General features: G+C 37.5%; 1 protein-coding gene across 1 annotated transcript in view; it reads left to right on the top strand.

Moving 5' to 3' along the window:
- Positions 1 to 708: 708 nt before the first annotated feature.
- LOC6577582 (TNF receptor-associated factor 4) overlaps positions 709 to 11,158 on the top strand; it is a 25,777-nt gene continuing 15,327 nt past the window's right edge. The window contains exons 1-2 of the mRNA XM_044008592.1: positions 709 to 950; positions 2,022 to 2,088. Coding sequence (XP_043864527.1) covers positions 724 to 950; positions 2,022 to 2,088 — 294 coding nt within the window. The 5' untranslated portion in view covers positions 709 to 723. The remainder of the gene's footprint in view (positions 951 to 2,021; positions 2,089 to 11,158) is intronic.

The raw sequence follows: 11,158 nt of genomic DNA, 5'->3' as shown, positions 1-11,158 counted from the left end.
CAACAGTAGCAGCACCAGCAGCAGCACCAGCAGCAGCAGCAGCAGCGACAGCAGCAGTTGGCGCTGTCATGGCCTGCACTGTGCCGCCTTGTGACAGGCATAAATCAGTTTTGTTTTAGTTATCGGCGCAGCAAGAAGTCGAACTTGTTGTCAAACTTGCCACATGCTGCACCTGTGTCACCTGTGTGTTCGTGTGTGCCTATGTGCTTCGGTTTGTGTCTGCGCTAAAGAGAATTATATTGCGTCATAATTGTTGGGAACACCTTAAATGGCGATAGCAACACCTCAGCCACCCGCTGAGTTGAGGTTTTGATTTTGGCAACGAGTTAATTAGACGACGTGTGCTGCGTGCGCTGCTCAGTTGATGTCAAGCTGATTTATCTGGCTCCGTTCTTTTAGCCAAAAATGGCGCTAAACAAACGCAGAAATTAGCAACATTTTAGTTAATGCACATAAATTAAAAAACAAAAACAAAATAACAAAACCATACAAACCACATCTAATATATCGAAAGATAATAAAAAGAAAACAAACAAACAAACAAAAACTTGCAATCAGCTAAACAGTCCAAATTGGGCAACGCGTTCGTGTGCCGTTGTCGTGTGGGCTGCAGCAACATTAGCAACATCAGCAGCAACAACAACAGCAACAACACTGCCAAACCCAACCCCAAAAGACGGGTTAATGAGAGGCGCCATATTTGGGCAGCTTGAAGCTAACAAGATGCCCGCCACGGTGCTGGCTGTTGCCTCCGGTCACACGACCAAGCTGAACAACAACAACAACAACAACATCAACAGCAGCAACAATCATATAATGCTGAATAACAACAACAACAACAACAACAGCAGCAGCAACATGAACAATAGCTTATGCAACTCGATCGCCCATCTGAGCGATTCAAGGACCAATCTCACTGTCAACACGCCCACAGCCTGCCAGCGTTTAAGGTAAACAATTTAGCAGCTTCAACTTGGATTTTATAATATGTGTATAATTTTGTGAGAGTATTAGAAAAATGTTAGGGAATATGTAACATGCAAAAGAAAATGATTATTAATCTATAGATCGCGTACATATGTTTTTATAATGATGTTATCAAATGTTGACTCCTTTCGGCAGGGTTAATCTGTCTTGCTATCTACATGTAGGCTAACTCAAATTTTGCATAAGTCCCTCTCTCTCTCTCTCTCTCTCTTTGTTTCTCTTATTCACAGGCATTACATATGTACATATACATTTGTCATATATAATAATCATAATAATTACACAACTCAAATTTTTCATAAGAAATCTAATAACCAGCATAACAATCACTTACTGCCTCCACCAACTCCTTCCACATTCAACTCAGTTCTAGTAAGCGTATTTACTCTTCGTTCACTTTTCTCGCTTATGAAATGTAAGTTTTTTTTTACACAAGTTTATTTGCTTGAAAACTTTGAGGTTCGCTGTGCCCAGGTCGCCTAATATTAATAAATTATGCTAATTGTTCGCGTGTGGGTCGCATTTGGCATTACATTGGACACGGCGCTCGGTCTCCATGCAGACAACGACGACTAATTGGCATTTAATGGATATTAGACGTGTCGCATTAGAATTCGAAACAGCAACAGATTTTTGGATCGTGCGGCTGGGAGTCGACATGGGGCAGGGGGAGAAGAGGCAGAGCAGCAGATGAATTGATACGTAAACGATCTTGATAAGCATGTAATATGTATTAAGAATTCACTTAAAATATTAATGATGATAGAACCGATCAGTAGCTTCCATTTTCAATCTTCAACCTTGACTAAAATCTAACAGTAGTTTTATATATATATCTATCTTTCAAGAAATCATTCGATTACAAATTTTATTTTTCTATTATATTTTCTATTATATTATATTTTATATTTATTCATATAAAATTCTTATCTATATATTAATACTAAATTACCACTCAATACAGCTGACATCTTTTAAATATTTGTTCTCATTACATCTCATTCTTTTCTACTCCTGCGAAAAAAAAAACACAGCGAAATGTTTCGTCGCTCAATCGCGAGCAGCACTCAATCGAGTTCCCGGGAGAATACCTACGAGGAGGTAAGATAATTATACTCACACACAAACACATAAAACGTAGCCTTATAAAGCAATTGAGAAACATTCCGATGTATGAATTATAAATGAAGCATTCCCAGAATCGATTTACCCAGATTGTGGAAATGTGAAATACAAATAAAAAACCCAAGAACCACCCGCTGATAGAAATATGCATGTAGATCAAAGCTACCTGCTTACTCAGAAGATCTTTTCATTTTCTTAATATATTTTCCAAGCTGCTCATCAAACTTCAGCCAATTAATCAAATGAAATGGCATTCGGAAAATAATTTATTCTTCAACCCTGTCTCAGAGAAACAAAACAAAACAAGAACTCCAAAGCCGCGCCGAATTTCCTTGTGGTTCGAAACTTCTCAAATTACACGTCGATCGATTTTCTTGATTTGCTTTTCATAAATACAAATTTTTCCTGTTCAAGGCGAACACAAATCTTTTAGCAAGCCTCAGGCACATCAAAAGAAAGTTCACGGCCAACTATTTATAAACAAAACAGCAGCAGCAACGGCAGCAGCAAGAGTAATGGGATGCCTATAGGAACAACTACCGTGTGTATATGTATCTATAGCTATAGCTATAGCTGTGGCTCTGCCAGCATCTGTAGCTGTGTATCTCCGTCTAGAAGTGCGCGCGGCCTGTAATCGGAGCCAGTGGCAACCACTTTCAGCGAATGCGCTCGGGCGAGACAAAGGCAGACGAGACGGTGCTGTGTTCGATTTGTAAACAGGCTGATCTTCAAGTGTGGCAGCTGCTTTGTGTATCTTTAAGATACATTTCGGGACCAATGCGGCGTATCCTTAAAGCAGCAGCAGCAGCAGCAGCAGCAGCAGGCAATGACCTGCTTTGGTATTTCTGTCTGGAAACATCTGTCGATCAGCCTGTACCTAACTGTCCTGCTTAGGATATTGGCGCGTCGCTCTGAAAGGTTCTTGTCCTGTATTATTACAGGCGTCGTCCTGCATTTGGCGCGCTGTTCGACAGGCTGCCTGTCCTTTTGTTGGAGCCGGCACAGGTTTGTCGGTCTCTCTCGCTCTCCCTCTCTCTGTCACTATATACCTTTACCTAGCTAAACATCTGCCTCTGTGTGTCCTTTATGGGCCCGTCCTTTTACTCTGCTTGGCTCTGCATTAATTGAATGTAATTTTCATCAGTGCCTGCTCTGATGACGACCAGTTGATAGGCGCATAAATGTCAATGTGCTGGGCTTAGAGTTGAATTTAATGCGACGCAGTTTCCGGCTGGAGAGTAGGTGTCATTGCCTAAACATTGCAAGTACAGTCGATAAGGAAATGATAGTCCTTTCTTAAAGTGTTTGAAAGGAGTTGAAAGTATCTATATACATATATAAGAAGTCTCTATATATATTAGCAGCCGTATTAGCTGGGATGACTTAATCTTCATCAATTCTATTCATCTTAAATTTTATTTTTAGCTAACTTAACGTACTTCAGAGCTCACATCCTGTCCGTACAATATTCCTCTAATCTCTTTTGCAATTTTCATAAATTATTTGCACTTATAAACATTAGAGACATTTCTAGCTTCTATATAGCTAATCATCAGCTAAGACACTGGAGCTCCATTAGGGCTGTGCGGCGAGTCAAGCAGAGCAACCGCAAAGGCAGCAAATATGTGGTCTTGCCATGTGGCAAGGCTGCTGCGACCGCTGCGTGCATTGGCCGCACAGCAAATGTCATAGCTACAGATACATAGATACATAGATAGATATACATATATATATAGATGTGTATAACATGGAGATAAAACGCATAAAATTGCAAATTACAACGCTTGAGTGCGTTGCACATGCAACCGAGCTGGCATCTGCATTGATACGTTTACATTTTGTGGCAACCGCAAACGATCGCAGCTAAGCGAAAGCTGAGCGTGTGGCAAACAGACGACGAACTCTAATGGCCAGCAGCAGCAGCAGCAGCGGCAGCGGCAGCGGAGGCAACAACATTGACATCACGTCTCATGTTGCAATTAGCAAGTGAGAGACACGAGTTAGTGAACCTTAGAGATCACCAGCTGAACCTCCACCCAAAGACCCCAACAAATCAGCCTGATCGCTAATCTCATATGGAAAGTGCAAGTGAGTGCAAGCACTCGACTTGACTCTACTCGTTGGTCTATCTATCTAACTGTCTGTCTTACATTCTGTCTTTCTGTCCGTCTGCCTAATCAGTAAACAAATATTTTTATATGCGGTTCATTCGCCCGCTCTTTGAGAACGGATTCGAATTCGGCTCTGGCATTGATGGCTGCACACAAATATTTGACAAGCAGCTGACTTATTCACACAGAGCCAAGAGTGTAGAGCGAAGCGCAAACAGTGGCATTATCATTGATAAGCCACTAATCAGCGCACTTGTTTGTTTGCCACTAGCAGTGAGCCGGAGGCGGACTGAATCGGGCTGAGTTGCTTTCGCTTCGATCATAAATTTAATGTACTTGGCATTCTGTGCGTCTTCACATCGGCAGTTGATCCCAGTCAAACTTTCGAGTAATTTGAAAAATTTGTGAGTTTTATTATTTGATTTACGCCATAATAAAGATAGTGTTAAATGGTATTAGAGTTGCTAAAGGACAGAGAATATTTAAAATAAATATTACTAAAGAATACCCTGTAAAAAAGTATATATAGTAAAATATATATTTGTTTACAATTAAATAGAGTTTAATATGAAATGAGGCTTAAATGCATACTAATATTATTATAAAATACCCCATATATAATTTAAAATACTTTTTTATGAAAGAAACATAAAATTGGCATTTATGAAGGACAAGTTATATAAAATATGTGACTATAAAATATTTTGAAGAAAAAATTTGGTTAATTGCAAAGTAGATTTATATTAAAAATAAATATAGTGGTAAATGGTATTGGAGTTAGTAAAATGCAAAAAAAAGATATATATATATGTATATAATATATAAACATTTTGAAAAATGTATTAAAAATATTATAGACTGTAGGCTAAAGTCTATGGGTTTTAAAGAATATCATATTATCCTATACTAATTCCAAAAAAAAGGGTATACCGCCTGCGTTCATTTACTAGCAAACTTACTAATTACAATCCTAACTTATCAATAATTCACATAATAAACTGTAAACTTGCTTCGCATCGGATCAAAGTCATTTGCATACAGAATTCCATTACTCCATCAATTTATAGAGTGTGAAAGAACTGAGATGGAGGAGGGAAAAATGCTCGAAATGCCGTGAGAACATCAACTGCATATTTGGGTAATATAATTATATTTACCAATTGTTCGGGCCATAAAACCGACCCAGTTCAATAGACCGACTAAATGCCAGCTTTCAAGTCAGCAACTGTCTAATTTTCAAATTGACAAACTGCCAGAAAAAGTGTCATGTGAACTTTTCTTTTTTCTTTTGACGGCAAGAGGGCGCCCTCTCATTGAAATGCAAACAGTTGCGATAGAGCCCCATGGCTCCTCCTTCTTCTCCTCCGTCTCCTCTGTCACCTCCTGCTTCTACTTTTCCATTTCATGTTATTATTAAATACACCTAAATGGGTCGCATCGAAAAGTCGGGAACAACGGTTCGAGCTGTGTGTGTGCTTTGTAGTGCAGCACGTACAATAAATTAGTGACATTATAAAAAAATTAAAACGTGAGCTCCTCTAGCTGAGCATATTTTGACAATAATAAATGAAGTATTCCATAGTGTAGGGTAGAGGGTATTATGCTATTGTTATGGCTTAAGTAACCCCTGCATTATAAGAGCACTTGGGATCACGATCTTCCACTTGTACCTAGATGAACTCGGGCTGCAGCCTGAGACTGCACTTGAGCTATCTTAATGCAACTTTTTGTAGAGGCTCATCTCTTTATAATACTTTTATAGAGTATTAATCAAAATTAAATCAAAATTGAATAGGTCTGACATATATTTACCTTAGAGACTATGTAATAAAAAATACCGAAAAAAAAACGTATTTACTTTATCTAGAAGAAATGTTTATTATCCATATAATAGAATTCTAAAATAAAATCAAGTATTTGAAAATATCTATAAGGGTATACAAATTCTAACAGCCCGATAATACTTCTGGTTACTTTTTCATATAATTCGACGTACCGCAAATTCACAACACAAACAACGTGACAGAAGCCCCCATGAAAAATAAACGCGCCACAATTTCGACGGATCAAAAAGAGTTAGAAAGAAAGAAAGAGAGGGGTATATAAGGAGAACAAGAGAGAATTGTTATAGCAGCTGGGTTCTGTGAATTGTTTTCTTCTGTTGCTTTATGTTTTATAGACTTCTCTTTCTCTCTCTCTCTCTCTCTCTCGCTTACACTACCCATCCGCGCACCGTCTCTCATTAGCATGCGGAGCACGAGAAGCTGATAATATTCCAAGTTTTCGTCTTTTAAGCCCTGTAGAACGGACAATTGTCAATAAAAATTGCCGACTGGCAGCACGCACAACACTTTGAGACATACTCACACACGCATACGCACATATAAAAGATCTCTAGACTGGTTTCGAAACACTTAAAAGAGGCCTGCCATACAGCAGACTGTCTAAACTGTCTAAAGATCCCACGCTTTGGCATACACCAAACGGGAAAAAAAAAACAAAAAGGAAATGTGAGGCATTTAAATAATTTTTCGATGCCAACCTACACAGAAGTAGACGCAGGTTGATTATTTGTTCAAAAATGTTATTGTCAAAATTTATATGCGAAAATTGCATTTTAAATGAGCTGCTCAAACAAACACTCGCACACTCTCACATGCCTAAGGCACACACAGGCAGAGTATCAACTTTGTTAATTCAAGAAAAACAAACGTAGCCTAACTGCAATATACCCTGATGAGAGCTGTGACATGGAATCCGGAAAAATTCAACTGAGAAATGGCAATTGTTGTAATATAAAAAAAGGGTTTTATATCTAGTCGACATAGTCGACTCTTAAAGTCTTCGACTTAAAGCTTATATTATTAATTTATTAAAAAATATTTCTAACAATAACATTAAAATAGAAAAAATCAAATTTAAACCACGAATCACTGCTTTTCACATATATATAATACCTACGATTCTTAGCTTTCAGGATCAAAATATCATAGAAATAGGATCTAGCCAATATTCATTAAGCTCATTTTGCTTATCAGTTATCCGTGAACTTCTCTAAAAACATGCACAACAAGCCACACTCTGTACTCTTATCCAAATCATCAGCCAAGTTTACAGGGTATCACAAAAAGACAACTTTTGTTCGCGTGAACTTTTGCGCATTTCACTGAGTCGCATTTATCTGCCTTTGGCCGTGCTGTTTATCATAATCAGCGGAAATAATACAACAACAACAAAAACATAGAGAGTAAAAAAGTAAGATGAAACCCAAACAAAAATATTAGAGATACAATGAGACAGCCCAATGAAATTTACCTGCCCGAGCAAAACTGGTGAATGAACCGCGCGACTGAAACCCAATCTGAGCACCGCCTATCTCTGTCTCTCTCACTTTTGCTCTTTCTGGGTTTTTCTCTGCAGCTTTAGCAGCTTTTTAGTCGGAATTAACTGTGGGCCGCACTTGACTTTATCGCGACGCAGCGTGTGTTTAGGGAAAGTCCTAATGGAAAGGAACCTGGCAGGCATGTTCATGTTTTCCACACTCTCTGGGTTAGTCCTGTGGTATGCGGCATGTGCTGAGCATAGCATGAGGTCCTGCAGGGATAAGAAAAAGTCGAAAGACAATTGACATGTTTATTAAACAAAATAAAAAGTGTCATGTCAGTAATACATATGTTTACAGTTAGAAAACTGTTAAATACCTAAACAATGGTGTCTAGAAAAATATAAGCAATATAAAATGTGAATTTTATATGAATATTGAAAATATATAGAAAAGTTAAATGGAATAACCATTTTGTTATATTTTAGGAGCATCTCCTCTATGCGATTCTGAAATAAAGGCTTGGCCTATATGCTTGATTCGTACAATAGCCTAAGCTCGATCTAGAATCTCCCCTAAAATATCATTATTTCATATTGTCCAAAAAGATATTTCCATGAATATATTATGACAAAAATTTGTAACTTACTTCTTATCAAAAGATCTCATATTTCTGTGCAGTGAATTTCTAGTATTGAAACATCCGTCGATAGCATCTTAATTATCTTGAAGCCCATGTACAACCTACTCACCCATTTTTCGGGTGCCTGCTCACAAAAACAACAGACAAAACCCCCATCTCATATGCTTGGGCTCAGCTTTCTTTTATATATTGTCATATATTACATGGCAGCTTCGGCTTTTCACTGAAAGCTCACAGCACTTCCTCATTAGTTAGTTAGTTGCTGTTCACAATGGAAATAAGCTGATGATAATTAAATCAGCGTTGCATGACACAACTTAATCAAAACGGAGCCGTGCCATCTCAAACAAACAAACACACAAACAGAAAAATCATAAGACAGTCCGCAATGAAAGTGAATTAACTGACAGTCGAAATGCTTAACAAAAACAAAAACAAATCACACTCACGCACACACACACACACTCAGACAGAGATCACAAATGAGGTCAACGAACATGGCCCAAACGAGGCAGCAAAAGTTGACAAAAGCCGTCAGTGGGCAGAACCTCAACAAAAGACCTCAACTTCAGACTAGGCAAAAAACTTTTGAATGATTTCCCAATCTAAATGAGCAAAAGCCGAATCTTTATGCAAAAAAAATAATAATAATAATAAATTATGAATGATAGACTTAGAGATATTCTAGAAAGGTGAAGTGGTTAACTATGAAACAATATTGTAATTCTTTTGGGACTAGATTTTAGTAGGACTTTTTAAGTTTAGTTAATGTTAAAATATTTTGAATAAATAAAAATAATTTTTTTAAATACAAAAATTTAATCGAAACCGGAAAGTATTTAAAAATTCTTGGAATATTTATTGAAATAATAGAAATATATCTAATAGTAATAAATTTTTTAATAAGGCTTGGAATTAATTCTAAAATTTTTTAAATTTATTGTTAGCTTTGTATATACGTATATCTTGAGTTATATATTTTTTGTTGTACAGAATGTTTTATAATGGTACATCATACAATTTAGAAACAAAATATAGTATGCAATTCATTTCTAGCTTATCCCAATATCGGTTTCCATATTTTTATTCAATTTTTTTCGATAGTTAGAACTTCAACTTATCTTCAAATACATCCTTTAATATATATTTCTGTGTTATATATTCGTATTAAATAAATCTTTATTTTTAGATATACCTTCCTTACTTCTACATTCCCCTCAAATATTTGTATCCCTCATTCAAGCACTTTCGATTAGCCGTAATCCCAGCCAAGCCAAGCAACGCTTCTTCCATCTTCTTATAGGGTATTTACGTATCTAATAGATACTTAACTTGCCGCTAGCTAATGTTGTTTTGAGCAACGCTTTGCTTGCTGCTTATCTGCCCATTTACGTGCCAAATCTGTAGGTGAAAGTGTTGCAAAAATCAAAAGCAAGGTGCAAAAAGCAACAGCAATAGCAAGGCAAGAAACAGAAATGTGAAAAAATCCTCAGTCGGCCACTGTGATTTCTGGTGAAAATTGTTTTTCTTCGCGCAACGCGCTACAAATATTTAATTTAGAGAGCAACCTGCTTTATGGGAGGCGAAGAGACTGAGAGAGAGTGAAGGGGAAAAGCATTTGCCACTTCTTTTGAGGCATTTTCCCACACTGCAGCGAGTGGACGTGGACGTGCCGCATGCATCTCATATGATATCCATACGGCTGTGGCTGTTGCACACTCGCTCCAAACTGCTCCAGTTTGTTATTGTTGGCTGTCCCCCTGCCCCCCCTGAACATGGGTAATTAATGTGCAACAATCTCTAATTGCCACACTGAGTCATGCGCGATTAGTCAATGAGTGTGCGTGTTACCCAAGAATTTTTATGTTTCTAATGGGTGCCTTGCATAAATAACGTAAGTAAAGGAGTAGTTCAGCTTGCTGCCTTGTATACGGGACTGAAATGTGGAATATATAATAAGCAACAGAGTACTAGTCAGAAACAAACCAAACTTCATGCTGTTCGCTATTCTAATAATACATTTCATTCTAAACAGAGTATTAAGCAGTCGACTACTCTTACTTTTCCTTCAAGTCGCAATATAAAAACTTGAATGTATTTTAAATATTTTGAGTCATGAGTTGCATGCCGTTATATTCTACAGCAAAATCTAAATCTTTAAACCACAAGCTAAACGGGGTATGACGTAGTCGCTTAGAATTGATTTGTATAATGAATCATACTATGCAGAAACTACAAATATCTATTAAGTAGCCATATATGTATATCTACATAGCTATTTATACTCATTAAAATAATGAAAACAGAGTATTATGCAGTCAGCTAGACTTTCATCGACTTATTCCTTCTTTGAGTCACAATCGAATTACCCAAACTTCTGTACAATTTCCCACTCAGCGCTAGAAAATTTACGCGTGTTTCGTGTTTCAGTTGTGTCACTCACTTGTATCGATGGTTTTTGATTGCTGAGCAGGAGTTATCTAACATGTAGGACTCACATGCGAGTACTAGGCGGCACCTGTTTCCGTTTGCACCCAAATATATGGATAATGCGGCGCTTGACTGGCTTCAGCCAGCCGGGCAGACAAAGTCTCTTAAATACCAAAATATTTACTTGTAGCTCTGTGTAAACTATGCCTCACATTCTGGGGCGCTAATTCTAATGAAGTTGCAACGTCTCAGAGGGGAACGTGGCAGGTGCATGTCAGCTGCGGCCCATAGACCAATAAACCATGTAGATACCACAAATGAACTCAGACGCATACCAATTATTTAGACATTTGATACATAACTTAACAGCTAATGAGATCAGCGGCTCTAGCAACAAGACAAAGCCTAACTTCCTAAGGTAGTTCCACATACCTCGAATAGATCAAAAAATTAGGAGAATGACTTTAAGTAAAAGGCGAAAAATATAATTGCTATAATAATTAATGATAAAAAAAAAAGGAAATTGTTTCAAGACAAAAT

Source organism: Drosophila mojavensis, unplaced genomic scaffold (genome assembly GCF_018153725.1).
Source record: "Drosophila mojavensis isolate 15081-1352.22 unplaced genomic scaffold, ASM1815372v1 contig_36, whole genome shotgun sequence".
NCBI classification, from domain to species: domain Eukaryota; kingdom Metazoa; phylum Arthropoda; class Insecta; order Diptera; family Drosophilidae; genus Drosophila; species Drosophila mojavensis.
The sequence above is the reverse complement of the archived record's forward strand: the minus strand, read 5'-3'. Positions and strand labels throughout refer to the sequence as shown.